This window comes from Periplaneta americana, chromosome 16 (assembly GCF_040183065.1).
Source record: "Periplaneta americana isolate PAMFEO1 chromosome 16, P.americana_PAMFEO1_priV1, whole genome shotgun sequence".
Lineage (NCBI taxonomy): Eukaryota > Metazoa > Arthropoda > Insecta > Blattodea > Blattidae > Periplaneta > Periplaneta americana.
In genome coordinates this window covers 44543159-44564572 of record NC_091132.1, presented here as the reverse complement: position 1 = coordinate 44564572, position 21414 = coordinate 44543159, and the positions used below count along the sequence as shown (strand labels likewise).

The 21414-nt window shown below is 34.7% G+C and overlaps 1 protein-coding gene across 1 annotated transcript in view; it reads left to right on the top strand.

The window, feature by feature from the left end:
• The window catches only part of LOC138691377 (uncharacterized), a 46246-nt gene extending 29783 nt beyond the window's left edge, over positions 1–16463 (top strand). Inside the window, exons 6-8 of the mRNA XM_069813283.1 lie at positions 521–563; positions 13738–13884; positions 15727–16463. Of these exons, the coding sequence (XP_069669384.1) occupies positions 521–563; positions 13738–13884; positions 15727–16257 (721 nt within the window). The 3' untranslated portion in view covers positions 16258–16463. The remainder of the gene's footprint in view (positions 1–520; positions 564–13737; positions 13885–15726) is intronic.
• The last annotated feature ends 4951 nt before the right edge of the window (positions 16464–21414 follow it).

Here is a 21414-nt window from a genome sequence, read left to right as displayed (position 1 = left end):
GGAAATTGTAAAATCGAGCTTTGCGGTCGCTGAGACGTATCAAAGAACTCGGAACGATAATGTAAAATTTCAAATGCATAAAACATTAAACTAACGTTTCACAATCAAGTCAGAACTCATACTAATAAACGGGTGAATACCGCCCTTAAAATGAGTTTAAAATCGACAATGCACAATATTTAACATCTGCACTGCAGAACTGTCAAAACAACCTTTTCAATATGTTTCACAACAAGTTAAATTTCAAATTGTGTCGGCTTCATTTTATTACAAGGTCGGTACTAGGAGGTAGATCTCTCTATAATGAAGATTGCATTGTTATAATTCGAACGTGCCGCAACACCAAGCACAGAGATTATATTGAAGGAGTTGTAGGAGGGAAAACGATCATGAATTAAAAAAAAATACCCGTATTTAAATATGTCACTTTTTTAGTTCAAGGGAGTGGGGTTCAAACCCGGTAAACCCACCTTTTGTACGCCCCTGTCGTACTGAATTCAGAACATTTTTACTTCTATAGCTCGCGCAAGGAACGATTACCGAAAAACAGTGGTGGCATTACAGTCTGTTTTGACGTGTTTATGTAGGCACGCCGAGGGAGCGAGAGGTACGGGACGATGGAAGTACTGCCTCTTCCAAGAAGATGAACAGATGGAGACATCGCCTGTTGAAATGAAGAGCGTAACAAGAGAAAAATTAGAAGCGAATTAAACGCGCAACATAATGTTTACGAATAAAATAATGATTATCTGCGAGGGGAACGCTCCATCACTACATAATAAAATAAACGCACTTGTAACAAGACACGTATTCACATGCAGTGAAACTGAAACTAAACCGTAATGTAACTATCAAAATGCAAGACTGATTCTATCGGTGTCGTTTCTCTTCCGACTGTACTCTTGAATATCATTCAAGTTATCTCGTGACCTTTCCTGTCGCCCGCTCTTCCTTATCGAATTGTTTCGTTCGCATTCCTGTCGATAATCCCTGCTAGCGAGACCTATAGCCTACTTCGTCTAAGTCCTTGGAACAAGAGAATGGTTAACTGGAATGTTCCGCGAAAATATTTATGGCAGAAGGGCAGATAGACAAATTCATATTAACAAATCACTCTTACTTTTTAGACTGCCTCGCTTCCAGAAGAAAGCCGAAACAAATGACGGGAGACTGAATAAATAGCAACATGACAAATGAATTACAACAAAAAAGCAAACAACAAAAGATTCGAGAGGCTAATTAATGCAATACTAAAGTGAAGGCATTAAGTGGTATGCAACGTATGACGCAAACAGGGCCTTATATCACAGTCGTGAACTTGGAGCGAACATTCCTTAGCGGTAACTTGTATTTTAAGGCCTTGTTGCTACTGAAATGTGAGCAGCGATAATTCCTACTTCACGGTTGAAAGCCCCTCTTCACTTCTGCTATGTCACGAACAAATTCTTACAAGGCTGCGAAAGAGACAAACTTACGTGGTCCTCAAATTCGGGACGGAAACAAGGCACTGTGCACATCCAGTCCTAGTTTAGCAGAATGCGGTCATATTCTGTCGTTTGTGCTAATTGTTATATAATTAATGTTACGTTTCTACTGCAATTAAAGAAGTAAAGTGTTGAAATATCGTGTAACGGTATTTTTATGCGTATGGCGACATAATCATCATCAACATCAACATTACCATCTTCATCATTATAGGTATATCTACAAAAATTGGTATTACCCACTCTCCAGGTGGCCCGGGTTCGATTCCCGGTCGGGGAAAGTTATCTGGATGAGGTTTTTTCCGTGGTTTTCCCTCAACCCAATATGAGCAAATGCTAGATAACTTTCGGTGCTGGACCCCGGACTCATTTCACCGGCATTATCACCTTCATCTCATTCAGACGCTAAATAACCTAGATGTTGATACAGCGTCGTAAAATAACCTACTAAAATAAAAAAAAAATAAAATAAATTACCCACTCTCGTAATGGTAAGAATTTTATACTAGGCTCCTGATTGGGACAAGTTGTCTGGTTGAGGTTTTTCCAGGGGTTTTCCCTTAACCCATTTCGAGCAAATGCTGGACAACTTTCGGTGTTGAACCACGGACTCATGTAGCTATCACCACCACTTTCATCTCACTCAGAAGCTAGATAGCAGTAGCAGTTGATAAAGTGTAGTAAAATACCCCATAAAAACTTATTAATACTAGGCATTCATTAAAAAATATCTGTTACAAGGTAAATGAATTTATTCTGTGAATTGAGCAACCGTCAATTGCAGTTCAAAGCATTACAGATGAATATAAGGTCAAAATTCTGTATATTTTAAGTGTGTTTCTATTGAAGGAATTCCACGAAATACCTATGACAAAATTCGTAATAAATCAGAAGGAAGTAAACATTTATTTTTGTGTCATCGAAGAGGACAATAGTCACATACGTGGAGATCTGCTTTATAGACCATGGAAGAGCCAGAAATAGTTTATCGTAATCATAGTACGAACTTCTCTAACACAGTGAGAAAAAACTCTAAACTGATCTTTATAGGCTGCTAAGAATTTCTGAGCCATTTTGGATGTTATGGGAAATATAAATGTCCTTTCTCCAAGAGATTTCTTTAAGAAATCCGACGCCTTACAAACTTGGAGTTAAATTGAATCCACAATAAGAGTAAAGCTATAGGCCTAGATAAAATATAAAGATTATATATATATATATATATATATATATATATATATATATATATAAATGATAAATGTCAAATGTTATGTTTTATTTAACCACGCTCGCAACTGCAGAAGTTATATCAGCGTCGCCGGATGTGCCGGAATTTTGTCCCGCAGGAGTTCTTTTATATGCCAGTAAATCTACTGACATGAGCCCGTCGCATTTAAGCACACTTAAATGCCATCGACCTGGCCCAGGATCGAACCCACAACCTTGGGCATAGAAGGTCAGCGCTATACCAAATCGCCAACCAGGTCGACACACACACACACACACACACACACATACATATATATATATATATATATATATATATATATATATGTATATTCTACCGTCAAAAGTTTTCGATCAGCTATGAAAACAACTACACAGTTTATTTCAATGTACAAACACATCAGAAAAACTAAATAGACCAACAAAATAAATATTTTCTCTCTCTAACATTATGATATGATAGAATATTCAAAACGAAATTCTTGTTTTAACCACAAATCCATAGTTGTGATAGGTGATCGAAAACTTTTAACATACTATATCCCCAGAAAAGGTTATTTTTCCAAGTTATCTTATTTACTTATGATTCTAAGTAGTCATAACATATGAGCCGTTCAGAGCAGAAGTGGTGTAAGTCAAAATTGGGTAATGAGCTTTAAAGTAAAAATTCTGTAAAATACAGCGCAAAGTAGCAATTAATATGTCCTTCGTGCTATCCACTGACTACTAATAGTTTAAATAAATTGAATATTAATTGCTACTTTGCGCTGTATTTTACAGAATGTTTACTTCAACACTCATTACCCATTTTTGACTTACACCACTTCTGCTCTGAACGGCTCATATATTCTAGATACTAAAATGACTCCTAATGATTCTGTGCTTCATATCGACACAATTATATATTGGCACTGTATATATAAATGTATACAATATAATAAAGTATTTGTAAATAAATTATAAATATCTTTCCCCAATATTCGTCTTAGGTTTCATATTTGTGCACATATACATATGCGATAATTTGAATAAACGAATAGCTGGTGTAATAAGTGGTAGGTTGGCAACTATGTTCGGGCGTCAACTGTTTTTCCGATGTCATGTCTTGAAAACATCCCTCGTTTTGCTGAAATGTAGTTACAATGGCAACAGGATGGAGAACCATCTCATTTTGGTGTAGGAGTGAGGGACGTCTTGAACCAACAATTCCATGAATGGATTGGCCGTCGTGGCACAACAGAAAGGCCACCCAGATCATGCGACCTGACGACATGCGATTTTTCGTTGCGGAGTATCCTAAAAAATGGTGTTTCTGCTCAGAAACCACAGGATCTGCATCAGTTGCGACAGATGATCGAACAACCATTCGTGAAAATCGATGAAAATCGTGAGTTATGTTCTGCTGTCTGTAAATCAGTGTTTAAACGTTGTGAATTGTGTTCGAGAAACAGGGTCTAAATTTTGGACAAAGTCTGTAAAGGAATGTGTCGTCAGATGTAAATTGAATGTAATTAAATGTAAGGAAGTTTTTGGGAAAGCGACTTTTAACCCACACTGTATAAATAATTCATGCATGTATAAGACATATTTTTAACGCATGCATGTATACATGCATACATTACATACATACATACATACATACATACATACATACATTCATTCATTCATACATAGATACAAGTTTCTTGCTTATGTTAGTTAATTAGTTTTTATTTCTTTTTTATTTTAGTGGGTTATTTAACGACGCTGTATCAACTACTAGGTTATTTAGCGTCGATGAGATTGGTGATAGCGAGATGATATTTGGCGAGATGGCGAGATGAGGCCGAGGATTCGCCATAGATTACCTTGCATTCACATTACAGTTGGGGAAAACCTCGGAAAAAACCCCAACCAGGTAATCAGCCAAGCGGGGATCGAACCCGCGCCCGAACGCAACTTTAGACCGGCAGGCAAGCGCCTTAACCGACTGAGCCACGCCGGTGGCTCGTTAATTAGTTAGGATACAAGTAATTATGATAGATAATCACTCATTTAAAGTTTGTGTGACTGCAACCTGTGTATAATTTTTTGTGGCTTTACTTTGTTTATAGCGTTTTCCCTCCCCCCTTTTTATTTCTATTATTGTATTTGTATTTCTGGTGGTGTGGAAGAGAAGGCCTGATGGCCTTAACTACACCAGAATAAATAAATAAATAAATAAATAAATAAATAAATAAATAAATAAATGCATACATACATACACACACTTAGTTACATTAAATTAAATTAAATACATTTGATATCTGTCCTGTTTCTTGACCTTTTATAACATTGAAAGCATCGACTTGAAAACCAGACCATATTCGATTCCTCAGTCCATTTTATTGCTTTGTGAAGCATGAATATGAGAAGTAAATATTTAAAAAATGGGGAATACTAAAGAAAGAATGTAGTTTCATCTTTGTGAATGTAAGAATCAAATTCAAGTAGGCCTACAGTGAAAAGTGCTACTAAAATAGCTTTAAAATACGAAACTTCATTCTAGTCTTTTCCACGAATAACACAAATTATACTTCTCAATTCTGCGCCTTTCGTGTTTGAGGTATTACATGAACCTGTAAAGTGAACTATTGTCCTTGGGACAGACTTTCACCTTTGACTGCAATAAATAATAAGTGGGTGACGGTCATTATATTTCAAGTGCAAATTCCAAAATAATCTGTAAATCCTAGTCAATTTACTTTCCTTTCTAGTATACCTAAGAGGTATCTGGGAATTGGAAATATAATCATTATAAAATTAACTTTGCAATAACTGATATTAAAGAAAAAATGAATTAACTCTCTCAATATATTCTTTTTTTTTATTACAACATAAGACTATTTTGACATGTAACATGAATATTCGACTACATTAATAAAAAAAAATGAAATTATTTTGTTGAACGGATATAACACTTATGTCATTCGAAAGGCTTAAATCATATTCGATAAACTTGAAAATGTGAATGAGTCAATTCCTGTAAGTTACACAAGGGAAGTGCCCATTCTGTCCATACCTTATATACAGGTCTATCAAAATTAATAGCGAAAACAAACGGTTGAAAGAATAGCCTTCTATAATATGATAGAAGCAAAAAAGTTCCAGTAAACATGAGTCCGCAAACGAACCGTTTGCGCCCTACTTGCGAATATTTGGTTGCAAGCCGCCACCGACTTAATTATGAAATATCGTCCGACTTATTATTTAAAATGTAGTCATTTCGTTTACTTCCCCATTTAATTTGGCTCAAATTTCACTCATGGCTTAGCTTAACAAGGAATGCAATATTTTTATTGTATTGTTTATATAATTGTATTGTGTATTGTAAAATTGTATTGGGCATTGTATAATTGTATTGTGTATTGTATAAATTGTATTGTGTATTGTATAATTGTATTGTGTGTTGTATAAATTGTATTGTGTATTGTATAAATTGTATTGTGTATTGTATAATTGTATTGTGTGTTGTATAATTGTATTGTGTATTGTATAATTGTATTGTGTATTGTATAAATTGTATTGTGTATTGTATAATTGTATTGTGTGTTGTATAAATTGTATTGTGTATTGTATAAATTGTATTGTGTATTGTATAATTGTATTGTGTGTTGTATAAATTGTATTGTGTATTGTATAAATTGTATTGTGTATTGTATAATTGTATTGTGTGTTGTATAATTGTATTGTGTATTGTATAATTGTATTGTGTATTGTATAAATTGTATTGTGTATTGTATAATTGTATTGTGTGTTGTATAAATTGTATTGTGTATTGTATAAATTGTATTGTGTATTGTATAATTGTATTGTGTATTGTATAATTGTATTGTGTGTTGTATAAATTGTATTGTGTATTGTATAATTGTATTGTGTGTTGTATAAATTGTATTGTGTATTGTATAAATTGTATTGTGTATTGTATAATTGTATTGTGTATTGTATAATTGTATTGTGTATTGTATAAATTGTATTGTGTATTGTATAATTGTATTGTGTGTTGTATAAATTGTATTGTGTATTGTATAATTGTATTGTGTATTGTATAAATTGTATTGTGTGTTGTATAATTGTATTGTGTGTTGTATAAATTGTATTGTGTATTGTATAATTGTATTGTGTATTGTATAAATTGTATTGTGTGTTGTATAATTGTATTGTGTATTGTATAAATTGTATTGTGTGTTGTATAATTGTATTGTGTATTGTATAAATTGTATTGTGTATTGTATAATTGTATTGTGTGTTGTATAAATTGTATTGTGTATTGTATAAATTGTATTGTGTGTTGTATAAATTGTATTGTGTATTGTATAATTGTATTGTGTATTGTAATTTTATTGTGTAGGCTATTGTTTATATTTTGTACACCAGCTACCGGGTGCTTGCCCACTTGCAATGTAAATAAATACATACATGAATGCATACATACATACATACACACATACATACATACATACATACATACAATACTACTTCAGCACGTTATATGTTTACTGTACACTCTTATCTGTTAAAAGAGGTGTTCCACCTCTCGGCAATATCCAGTTGTGTAAACAAGAGCACATCGCGGGCCGCTTCTTGTGCGCAACGAGTAAAGCATAATAATGATGTTTACAAGGAATGGAGTCAGTAGCGGCTTGTAACCAAACATTCGCAGTTATCTCGCAATTATCTCGCAAACGACTCGTTTGCGAACCCATGTTTACTTGAACTTTTTTGCTTCTATTATCGTACACTTCAACCGTTTCAGTTTTCGCTATTAATTTTGATATATCATATATATAGTCGGCCTCGGTAGCGTACTTGGTATAGCGCTGGCCTTCTATGCTCGAGGTTGCGGGTTCGATCCCTGCCCAGGTCGATGGCAAATGCGACAGGCTCATGGAACTCCTGCGGGACAAAATTCCGGCACACCGGCGAAGCTGATATAACTTCTGCAGTTGCGAGCGTCGTTAAATAAACAATAACCGAATAATAACAAAATTTCCCCATTTTTTTATAACTTCAAACCTTAGAAATTGCTAGGACAGTCTCAAAGATTTTTTTTACAAATATTTGATCTTTACTCATTTGAAGAGTAATATATCCCACATCATCCAACAACAGTTGAGAATCGTGCACCAATTAGTTACTCATTCATTTTCAACTTTAATACTGAAAAAGTAAAATTTTTTAATTTTGTTTGAAAACTTATAAATTCTATATAAAGAGTAACAACAATCATATAAATACTGAAATTGCACTAAAATTAGTAGCCTATTTCCTATATTTAATCAACAGTTAAAAACATTGCAAATCAAGCTTTCAGGTATAACTCCCTGTAAAGTTGATTTGAATAATTTCGAGGCAAAAAATGTTCCGGGGTCGGGCATCGAACCCGGGAATTTTGATTAAACGTACCAACGCTCTACCAACTGAGTTACCCGGGAACTCTACTAGACACCGATCCAATCAACTTTACAGGGAGTTATACCTGAAAGCTTGATTTGCATAATACACGTCACTGTTCGTTAACAGAAAACCACATTTAAGTCACACAGAGTTAGTGTGCACTCATTGTTGGTTGCTTGACGGTTGTCAGCCCACTTTGAGGTCTGCGGATGTAGAGGGAAAAATTGGTTCGGTATCTGGTAGATTTCTCGGGTAGCTCAGTTGGTACAGCGTTGGTACGTTTAACCAAAGGTCCCGGGTTCGATGTCCGGCCCCGGAACAATTTTCCCCCTCGAAATTATTCAGTTAAAACATTGTTAGTTTCTCTAGTAATTTAAGGCCTGGACAACATTTTATAAGAATTATAAGTTGTCCCTCAACTTTCTAGAAACACTTGAGACGGTTCCTCGTATAGGATGAGGAGATTTTCATTAGATTAGTATTTCGTGTTAATATTCTTATATGGATAGGATGCGCGGACGTGTAAGTTAGTTTCAAAATCTGAGACGGAAGTAACAGGTGGACAGGAAGGCCGAAGGGAAGCCAGGCTGACAGGAAACATGTGTCCAGGCGTGGAGTTGACTGATGAGGGAATGTATGGACTTTGCCTGCGGGTGGTCAGTAAGATGACGCCAAGCCAGGTTCCAAAAGAGATGATCTGGTATATGTCAGAGAATTGTCAGGACGCCGGAAGTAGGAGATGTTCTAGTTAACGAACAATTTTTGAAGAATGCGTCTTAAGTGACGTAAGTGTAATCATGGCCAATCAGGATTCTTAATAGAGACACGTGATATATAGATAGGAGGGCGAAATTCTATGTTTGGTGGTTGAAAGTAGAGGGTAGATTTGGCAGATAGAGAGAAGGCATATAGAACGCGTACGGAGAAGTTGCACTCCACATATTCTCGGCAAACCTAACTCGGAAGTATAACAATTTACGGACTTAGAAATTTTTAGTGGGTGTAGTAAGAAGTCGTGTGTTGCATTATTATTATAAGTCTGAATTCTTTCCTCTCATCATGTTATCAACTGTCCGTTATATTACTGGTGTTTTATAGTACAAAATATATAATTACGTGAACTCGGAAATTAGTATACCAACTTGCGGGAAGTGAGAGCGAGATATTATACACTTGGACGCGCATTTCTGCTGATCTGAAACGAACACTTAATAGTAATAATAAACGCTTTCATAGTTCTTACCAACAACTTCTGGTGTGCGCCAACATCATTTCAACCTACGAGCACGTCTCCCAAACCCCATGTCCCGACCGTTTTTGCAGCTGACCTGGGAATCTCATACCTCTACCGGAGTAATCTCGAGGAGGCTGGCGCCCAAATTAATCAGTGTATATAATTAATTATTGACATCGACGTGCCATCCTCGAGATACTTTCCATATTTCGGAGCTGGCAGCCGAGGGCGACGACGACTGTTACACACTGTATATTCTAAGTCGATCATAAAATATTGGCAACTTAAATTAAGTTCTTTGTGAATAAAAAATAAGATGTCAAATTAATGAGAAAGTACGTATATTTCAAAATGAGTTCAATATTGATTAAAAAAAGTAAGCACATCTCAAACTACATTCTCCATGAATGAGAAATCATGTAGAACTTGTGTTTACCCAACATTCATGAGAATGGATATAAGTTTAAAATGCATTCCATATTGATCTGAAAGCATGTGCAGATAAAGTTACACTCATTACTGGTAAGAAATTACATTTATAATTTTGTATGTACCACTTACACAGAACTAATCCAGTCCGCAAACATGCAAATTAAATCTCAGATGTCGAAATATGAGTCGTTTCGTTTATAAACATGTGGGACGAGATTCTACCGCTCCATATTGGCAAGTGTTATATAACAAACGTGAACTTGGCCAGTCCAGGCAGCTGCGCTGATCTCTATTCCAGTTTTTAGAGAATTGCCAACTCCCCCTCCGGCGATATATGTGCATAGAAATTCATTTGACCTCATCTCCAGTGTCTTAATTACAATGCACATTGGGAAGGTGGTAGGGGTGGAAAAGTCCTCTTGGATTAGAGCAGGCTGCTATAGGTGTGGTAAGTCGCTTGAATCGGGTGTAGGGCACGTATAAAAGACTCGCTTGCTCAAAGGTGGAACATCACAAACGTGACAGACAGTGCAAGAGCAGCAACAGCTCCGAAAACCAACAACCATGGACTATCTGAAGGTTTGTCATAAGATTTGATATGAGTGTATAACAGTACATTACGATACAAGGTCGGAGAGCTTTTTACAAAATCGAGGAAAAGTTTTTAAAACGAGCAGAGCGAGATTTTGTAATGCATTTCACAAACGTGTATTGTACAGTACTTTTTGCACGATATTGTATTTTGAAAATGATATTTTAAACAATCTTAATATACAGTAAGTACATCAAACAATGAACAGCTGACTGATGTTACCAGTCTGGCCAATGTACAAACTTCACCATCAACTTCAATGTGAAGGAGTAAGAATGATTCAGGTACTTGTAATATTTCGTGTTCAATTGGAATAATTTTTAATTACTTTTGTTGAGTTAATTTTTAAAAAAATTAGTAAAAGTCAGACATGTTTCGAAGATGCTTCTCCATCCTCAGTGACTTTACCACGACTTAAAGGAGACTGACCACGACGAGGGTCTTAAAATATAACTTTTAAATAAAAAAATTTGGTTTAATAAAACCTGCTGAAAGGAGGCCTTGAAACCCAAATACGTCAATATCCAACCGAACACAGATTCTCGAGGTTCTAGACATATTGTTTAAGCCAAGCAACAACGCGGTTCGATCACCTGAACCAGCCGTCGTGGTAAAGTCACTGAGGATGGAGAAGCATCTCCGAAACATGTCTGACTTTTACTAAATTTTTTTAATAATTATAATATATTTATTAGTGTTCATATAACTGTAATATATAATTTTTTACGTTTCTTATGAAGTCTGAATTGTTTTTAAATAAAGTTCAGTACATTCAAAATGCAGTGATTTGTTTCGTATAATGTATATTAATGAACACTGTTTCTTGCGTATGAATTTTACATGCACTGTAGCATACATAGAAGGCAGTGGTTTTCATTACAACACTAGAGCAGTTATTTATAATATTTCAACATACTTATTTAGGTTGGCATCTCTGAATTCAGTAAAATCAACTTTCAATCGTGGCCGTCGTTTGCTTTATCGACGAGAAAACACAGTAAAGCAAAAAATATATATTACTGAGAATATTCAATTTATTGCTACTTTCAAATTTCATTCGCTAGGAAAAGATAAAAATACTATTATTGTAATTGTGTATATAGCTAACATTCTCTTATAATTTAATCGTGTAGTGCAATAGTATATTGTATTCTTCACCAGACATAATTAGGAACATTAAATCCAGAGTTTGAGATGGGTAGGGCATGTAGTACGTATGGACGAACCCAGAAAACATATAGTGTGTTAGTTAGGAGGCCGGAGGGAAAAAGACCTTTTGGGAGGTCGAGACGTAGATGGGAGGATAATATTAAAATGGATTTGAGAGAGGTGGGATATGATGATAGAAACTGGATTACTGTAATCTTGCACAGGATAGGGGCCGATGGCGGGCTTATGTGAGAGCGGCAATGAACCTGTGGGTTCCTTAAAAGCCATTTGTAAGTAAGTAAATGCAATAGTCTATCCAAATTTCAAGGTTTGGGAGTCTGAATTTAAAAATTCATTTTACACTAAGAATCAGAATTTTATCTCCACAAATTTTTATTTGCTGAGTTTACTATTAATGCAATGTAGAAAAGCTTTAACATTTGAATTACAACAATTAATTTTGAAAATAATTATTTCAATATATCATAGTATTGAACTACGTGTTTCAATATATTATGTGAGTAATTTTGAAATAGCGTGTTCTTTAACTGGGTATTTGCTACGCCATATGACAATAGCAAATATATTTTTTGTCAATCATTTGGAAATATCGCATTCTTAAACCGGACATCTGTTGAAACACATAACAATAACATCACTGAAAAAAATGTTACTTTTATTTCTCGTATACACAATTGTTCTATCTGGATAAATGAACGATACGGTCAGTCGTGTCATGTACCAATGGGTGTAAGTGTCCAAAAATTAGTATCGAAATCTTTTAAATTCTCAAGCCTCAGTGTCTAAACTGCATAATTAATTTTTCTTTTAGTAAATTTAATATAAACTTTTAGCTTTATATCTGTGAAAGGAATTTTAAGACACCTATCTATAAAATTGACCAAGTTATACATTAAAATGTTCTGCAATGCAAATACAATCTGAAAGTTCATCGCTCATATTCTCAAACATAAGCCCTGGAGGGCAAAAAATTGATTTTTCGTTTCTTTATAATAATTTAATACGAACCTTTAGGTTTATATCTGTAAAATACATTTCAAGATAAGGACTATCTATAAAATTGACCAAGATGTGCATTAAAATGTTCTGCCAATACCATCCAGTAATAATCGGTAAGTTTAACGCTCATTTTCTCAAAACTGTATTTTTCAAAACTGTTTAAATCATAGCTTCCATCATTTTTAGATAACTGTATGAAATTTTGCAGAACTCTATTTCTTAATAAAATGAACAAACTGTAGTTCACTATTTATCCTATAACTCAACATAAATTTAGAACCAAAAAATGTCAATGAATTTTTTTTTTATTTAAAGATATGTGGATTTTTTCTTCCCCTATCAGTGTAGATACTCCAACCATTGAGGTAAAGTATGCTAATATGAATTTTATCTTTAAGGGGAAAAAATTAATTACTGAGAAATAGTAAAAATCTGGGGAATAATTTTGTGCGAGAAGTTTGGTACAAATCGCAAAATCAAATTTTTGAAATTTCACAATTCCATGATCATTTTATGTAGACAAATATTTTTAATCTAGATTGAAGAGCTATCTTCAGACATTAAGCATATATAATATCATGAAAATAGGGCTTAAGGTTAAGGAGGAATAAAATTTATAAAACATAAATCTTAATGGTGGAAATTGTGTATAAATAATTCCAAAGCTAAACACACTAATAAGAGACATTCAGATTATTATAAAATGTAATCCTTATTAAATTTAACGTTCCTTTTCATATTAGAAAAATATTAAGAGACGATAAGTTTATTGTAATTACTAATAATAATTAGACCCTTTATATCATAAAGTAACTTAAACTATGAAACATTAAAACACTGGTAATAAAGCCCTAGTAGAATGTGAGTTCCAAGAAAACTAACATGGAGGAAATCAGTCCCATTCTAGTTTCTCCAATATAAATCCAGCACTCTCTCTTATGAACCATATTTTGCCTCCTTAGAAAGAATACTGTTATTACATTTCTAGAATGAAGAACTCAAGTGAAAATTGATTTTAAAGTATTAATTTTATTCCAAAGGAAACTCGCAATATTCCACTTCATAAGACATAAGTTAAATTAAAAAAAAAATTAAATAATTAATAATCTCTTCCAAGATCCTGTCATAATCAGTAAACCAATTTATGCACTAACTTACTAATCATTTATGGTTTGTGTTAACAGCTTTCTGTCTTCGCCTCTCTTCTGGCCGCCACTCTAGCTGCCCCTGGCCTCTACGATGCCCACTACGCACCAGCCGTGGCGATCGCTCACGCCCCTGTAGCAGTCGCTCACGCTCCTGTAGCGGTTGCACATGAAGTGGACCACTATGTGAGTATAGCATTACTCAAACAGTGACAGTTCACAGCTGTTACATCCAACGCAGTTAATAACAGACATACCGTACGTATTGTTGAATCATTGATATCGTTCCATAATTAAAGAAAACATTACAATATTTAAAAGTTGTTAAATCACGAAACGCAATAGAACTTGTATGGTATTCGAGACGTAATGCAGCAATAAGAAAATAAAAACTGCCACGATGCGGATCAATAAAAACTCGAAATCCGAGAAACAAAAGGAAGAATTTAAAACTAAAATATGGATAATTCCGTTTCTAACATAGCAGTGAAGTTCTAGTTTCCTGTCACAAGAAATATGTGAAGATTTCGCTTTATCGTTGTCACACACAGTGAGTCTTACTACACTATGCTGGTAAAATCAGTAACTCATCATCACATCGGCACACGCTTGTTGTTTTCGGACGTCTTATAGAACTGAAGACTGAAATTCCTACAGTATTAAATTTTCAGACAAAAGGATCATAATTATAAGATTTATTATGACAATAATAATGACGACAAAGACGATGATGACTGCAATCGTTAGAATGACGGTAACGAGGATGATAAAATGAAGACAACAATGATAAATATGGTCACTAATGTGAAAAGTCAACGGTAAGAACAATGATAAAGACGACAATGAAGCTGATAATGATCACAAATACCACGTTGACAACGATGGTAAAAATTAAGATTACGACAATCATAAATAAGACAAAGATGACGATGATTAAGGACGAGAATAAAGATTATAAAGGTACTGAAGACGACAAAAGTGATGATAATGTTCATGATAAAGATGATGGTAACGATTACCACATAATTATTTGTGCACTGAATATTTTCAGTAACATTCCGTCACTTGAGAGTTTGGCGCCCAAATATCCGTTCAGTAACGTCTAATGTAAGTTTCAAAATGAAATTATAAACATTTACGTTTCCACACATTCTCGCCACCTTGTTATCAGTAAGTGATATCAAAATATTTTGCAATCCATGAACTATGTTTAGGTCTTTTGTATTATTACAATTTGATCCCAGACTAAAAATCTATTTGTGATATTTAAAGTATGAAAAATATCCCGATACAGTAGTTTATTAAAATTTACGCATTTTGCCCACATTGTGTATAGATATTTCTCGTATAATTTACAATTATTTGCAGACGATCAAAGATGTAAGATCGTAACAGAAATTACTGAGCTTCAAAATATGTTTAAACAGAGTTTTTAATTTACGAACTTGTATTGCAAATAGCTTTGGTAACTCAATTGATGGAATGATAATTTAGGATGACTCTAGACCCACTTTCGAATCTTGACGGTAACGGAATCGTATTTCTGATGGACAGAGTCATCATCTCTGATGGCTTTCCTCAGAGTTCTCCCGTTTCCCTCCATCTTCCGAATGTTACTCCCCATTTCAATATTCATTATCACCATTTCAATAACACTCACATAAAACGGTAGTACTGTATAGATGGGTTTAGTATGAGGTTGTGTAATACGCTTTCGAGGGGTGAAAAGACACTTTACTGGGACTCTACCGATATTTAAGATGCGCAGGCTGAATCGATAGATTGAACCACATAGTGGAGTCACGATATCTACAAGATCGCGGCAGTTCTGATGCTACAGAATAAAGCAGAAGTCGGGAGCTCTCTCATATTGGTTTACACGCGAATCATATTTTGCTGCTTATACTAGAGCTTTAATAAATAAATAATCATAATCAATATTATCCTTTCGCCTGTAGACCACATGATATTACTAATTTTTTACTCATCTAATTCACTTTAGGCACTAAATATATGTCATCATTTCAGGCTCCAGCTCACTATGAGTTCAACTACGGAGTGAAGGACCTCCACACCCACGACATCAAGGAACAGTCTGAGAAACGTGTTGGAGACAAGGTGGAGGGCCACTACAGTCTGGTTGAACCCGACGGCACCACCCGTACTGTGCACTACACCGCTGATCACCACAATGGATTCAACGCCGTGGTCACCAAATCCGGACATGCCGTTCATCCCGCCCCAGTCCACAAAGTAGTGGCCGCCCCTGTTCATAAGGTGGTGGCTGCTGCCCCCGTAGTATCCTATGCCCACGCCGCACCTGTAGTGTCATATTCCCACGCCGCCCCTCTGTCCTACGCTCATGCTGCCCCTCTGTCCTACGCCCACGCCGCCCCTCTGTCATACGGTCATGCTGCCCGTCTGTCCTACGCTCATGCCGCCCCTCTGTCCTACGCTCACGCAGCCCCCGTTGTCTCCTATGCTCATGCCGCCCCCGTACTCTCGTACGGACATGCAGCGCCTGCTCTCAGTTACGGCGGCTATGGAATCCATCACTGATTTTGTTCTAGTTATACTATAACACCGACACAGCTACCCCCATACCTATCGCAGTCATGTAGGAACGTCTAGATTCATTCTTGTTTGTCTTCGCGTTATGTATATACATTCTTCGTCATCACAGTAAACTGATTAAGACTGTATTTGTACTCTTCTTTCTGTGATAATTTAAAAAACAAAATAAAAATTTCAATATACAATTTTAAGTTTCAAAGTGTATATATTTGTTATGCTTCTCGGCGTCCTAAACCAATATCTCTTAACCCCACAAGAAACCTATCCTTTTATCCAACCTTTAAAACTTGAGCAAGTCTTTATTCAAATTAAACATTTTGATAAGAACTATGACTACTATATGCGCCCTGAAAATTATGTGCGGTGATAGCACTTTTGAACTCATTGAATCCGATTGGTGTTGAGCCATAATAATGCTACTTCCAGTACCTTCATCAAGAAAAACAACTGTTACTACACATAATTGTCTACGACCACCAGACTGTGCTTTGAATTAACGAAGAATATCGGGGACAGTTGCTTTTTGGCTTCATAGTACATATGGAAAGATGTAAAATTTCATTTATAGCAGACAGAACCAATTTTATAGTTTCTCACGCCTTAAAATGAAAAGTGAAAAATCATAAACATGAAAAAAGCGATAAAACCATATATAAATACAATATACAAATGAAAAAAGAAAAGGAGTTATACATATCGATGCTGAAGGCTAGATCTCATATTTTATATAGGCTAATTCATTGAATTTATTTCACAATTTTAACAGTGGTGAATTTTTATGCGATGAGGAGCTTTGTTATTCGTAGTGTAACAATTGACGATTTCTTAAATTTGATGTTCTAGCGTTAAACTGGATTTGTGACAATATTTCGATATTATCCAGTAGAAAGTAGAATATTTTATACAAATTACTCAGCAAGTAATCAATGACTGGTAAGAGACACTTAATTAAATTATGTAAGTAGACTATTGTACGAAATCCTGTTATGTAAAACCGAATAATGATTTTTTAAAAGAAAATTATCTTAATTTTTTTCCTCAATTTGATTTTTTTGTGATTTACAAGTGGGAGACCATATTACTGAGGCATATTCCAATTTTACGCGTACATCACAATTAAAAGAAGTGTTTAAGTCGACATTTTTTGTAAATTTTTTGAGTTCCTAATAATAAATTCCAGATTTTTGGAAGCACATTTGTTACATTAAATATGTTTTTAATGACTGTAATTTAGAAATAATTTAAATAAGGAATTACAATTGAAGAGTCCACTGCAAGAATGATGGATGTCATTTGGAATACATTTTGCAGGAGAAGCAATTGAAACTTTGAAATGCTTAGCGCTCAAAGCTTAACTGTGGTTTTCCGATCATTACTGGACAATGACTATCAGTGTTAATGCCATATAACTCTGTATGTACATCCATATATCTTAAGCTATGCATTAACAGTCTTGGTTCATTTTCGACAAAAAGTGACATCCATCATTCTTGCAGTGGACACTTCAATTACAATCATATTATCGTGTCTGAATGTGGTGTGTATTATATGAGAATGTAGAATTGTAGATGAATTACAATTAAAATAATCATATTATCGTCCTTGAAGAGTATAGTTTGAAATAATCGTTAAATGTATAATGACATAATAATCTCAACATGTGAACAGCTATTGATGTTTGAAACCAGTGTATAATTAACTTAGTTACATTTATAATCATACAGCTTACGTTATAAAAGTTTTTTTTAAGTGGAAAAACGTGAAATAATAATTATAGGACTAACCAATTTAGAAGGTGTGAATAAATCTCTTTATTTCCAGTAACTTGAAAGCGCAAATGTAAGTACTGAAGCTGAACTTAGATGAAGACAAATTGCAATATAATTACTTTAAATAATTACAGTCGACATTTCAACATATCGATCGTGTTTATGTCAAAGGGCTTAACCCTCATTTTTAAATATGACTTTTTTGCTGTAATTAGTTAAAATTTAATTACAAATCGTGATGATTCTTTTTTGACAATTATGTTTATATTCTTTCACGTAAAGTAACAAATAATAATGTGCTAAAATTTAATTATAGCTGTTTATGAAAAGTTTTTCTTTTGTAGAATAGCCCTTTTACCTGAACACCGTCGATATGATATGAACATACGACTGAGCCTCATATTTTCAACTTACATCAACAGACTCGGAGTGAGTGAACTGTGACGTGTTCCGTTTTCCGCATCGGAGGCAAGACTCTGTCGTAAATCACGATGTAATTAATGAAAGTTTTATTCACACTATTTTATGATGGCGTATTAACCGTACAGTCAATTATAAACACATAAATCACTTTTACATATGAGGGGGCAGAAGCAAAAGGGTACAAGTGACATTTCTAAAAACATGAGTTATATGCATCCAGGGCAAGTTAAAACATTTAACATTTTGGTGGAAAAGGACACATCTTTTAACCACATCACATACTAAAATTGAAATAAATAATTTCGCGGAATTTACAAATTCCTAAGTACTTTCAACCACATTTTCTCACAAATAACTTAAGTGCACTTATGTATACCCCTTTGCTTCTGACTCCCTTATGTGTGTTTGACACTCAATAAAGCATTACAATTTTAGCAGTATATTAGTTAGAGCTAAAGTTTATAATACTTCCGTTACGAAAATTTCATGTCTAATGTTGTACATTTGAGAGTTATATGTGTACAAAAAGGCAGGCCTAATAATACCTTTTCTAGACGCTAGTAGGCCATCCATGGAGTCATGGAGGTAGAAATTCATGCTTTTATTATATCGGCACTAGAATGAGTGTAGTGATTAGCACCACGCTCCGACCTCTTTTACCCCCGGGAAGAACCCAGTGCTTAATTTCACAAGAGGCTGAGTGAATATTTTGGAAGTAATGATCGCAAAGAAAATCTAAGAATCTTCCAGTCCATATCCAATTGCTCTACCATCTGAGCTTACTTGGCTGCCTATTTACGCCTATGTCTTAAACTTATGAAATGAAGATTCAGTTGAATTACTTAAATACGAAAACTACATTGACTTTCTTACTTAATATAGTCATATATATATATATATATATATATATATATATATATATTTCTTTCTATTACTTAATAAGTTTTAAACAAATTCAAAATTGTAATTTGAATTTTGTAGGAAGAAGTGACAGAGAATTTATGAAATCCTTTCGACTGCGTGAAAAGTCTCTATTAGTAGTACGAGTCAAGTTTTCAGGTTTTAGATCTTATTTCTACCACAGCATAACGCAAAAATTAAAAATGCACACAGGCTTGCTGTTAATAAAATATTTATTGAAATAAACTTTGTCTTCCTTAAAAATTGGTCGACACATTTACAGTTGATCTATATTTACAGATAATTAGAGCTACCACATCTTGTAAAATTATTTGTATTTTATTTTCCCTTGTCTACACTTCCAAAAACTTTCTTCTATAGTCTTTTTGACACATTCTGGTTTCACCGGTTCATAATTTTTATTATCATCTTATCTTTTTCATCAGCACGCATGTACTCTCCTTGCGGCTTATTCGATCCAAAAAAGCGCTACTGAGTCTTAAAGTTATTTGTTTCAGCCTTCACATAGATATAGGAGTATAACTAATTTTTTCCATTTTTTAATTTTGAGTTTACAATCTCCCATGTCAATGTGAACCCGTCTATACCGTTTTCGCTGGAAGAAAATTCCTAATGTAAACATAAGCACGTTGCTGTCATACCCGTGATTGGCTTACAGCCGAAACATTCACATGACGCAGGAAAATATAGTTCGTAGTTGGAAACCATAATCTTGTATTATTTGAAAATAAAAAATTGAATTCTAGTTGTTAAATACGATGAAACATATAACTTCACTCATATGTAAAACACTATGTAAAAGAAAAGCTACTTTTAAATTTTGTTATGTACTATGAACGCGGATGAATACCAACAGTAATACCGAGGTAGTCTGTTCTTGTAACAAGCTGGCGTCACTTGAGCTCGTATAGCTTTTGCATCCTCGGTGTGTGTGTTTATTAAACATAAGAATAGAAACCCTCTCAAAAGCGGAGAAAAACAAATAGTCTTAAATGTACTTAATAAGTTAAGTGAGTTTTAATTACAGTAATTATAAATTAAATTTTTCCTAAGCAAACGAATGCATAATAGTGAGGTTAGGCCTACTTGACGCGTAGCGGGAAATGTTTCACATGAAACAGAAGGTACAACAGTAGGCGGGAACACATACTGAGAATCTATGGCGCCAAACAGCGGCCAATGAAGCCTCACTTCAGTCACGTGCTATTGTTTATATTAGGATTTTCTTACAGCGAAAAGATTATAGCTTGTACTTGCAAGGGCGGCTATTATTAGCACATGAACTCATACTTTCCTTTTATACACAATTCATTTGGAAACTGCCATTTTCCCTTGATGCAGTAAGGAAAGTAATGGTGCTGTCTCAATGATAAACTTTAGGAACTTCATCTTACAAGCAGTTTTACACATTACCCCTTTATATATATTGATGTTAAATTAAATCGTCGTCATCATCATCATGATCGTCATCGTCATCATAATCGACAACAAAAGGCCACAATGACTACTGTTCGTTTATCTTGGAAGAGCATGTGCCGTTTTATATAACAAAAATTTCATCTGATAAACAGAAATTATTGTGTACTACCTGTATATACTTAAAACTCATTTTTTCTAAGTCCTATATGAAAGATTTTGAATCTAAATCGATGAGATTTTCGGAGGAGAAATTTTAAGAAGTGTCCGAAACCGGTAAATGCAAGAGTCACGGTGCAGTCAGTCATGAGCTACATGAGCTCGAAGTACTGTCATCCTCTGAGGAGTTTAGTGCTGAGAGGAATGCGGTTCCGACAAGCCTAGCGCGGTACTGGAGTGGGAGGGAACAGCGACAGTGGCAGTCTGGAAGGAAGTACAATCATACTGAAAACATTTCACTCATATATAGAGTACCTAACATGTGCACACAGTCACACTACTACAAACTGAGGACTGCATATTTTTGGACGATTAATACTTCCCACTCCGCTCGGCTCGGATTGACTGTAGCAACAAAAGAATCTACCTGCAACCCCCCGCACCGATGACAAGA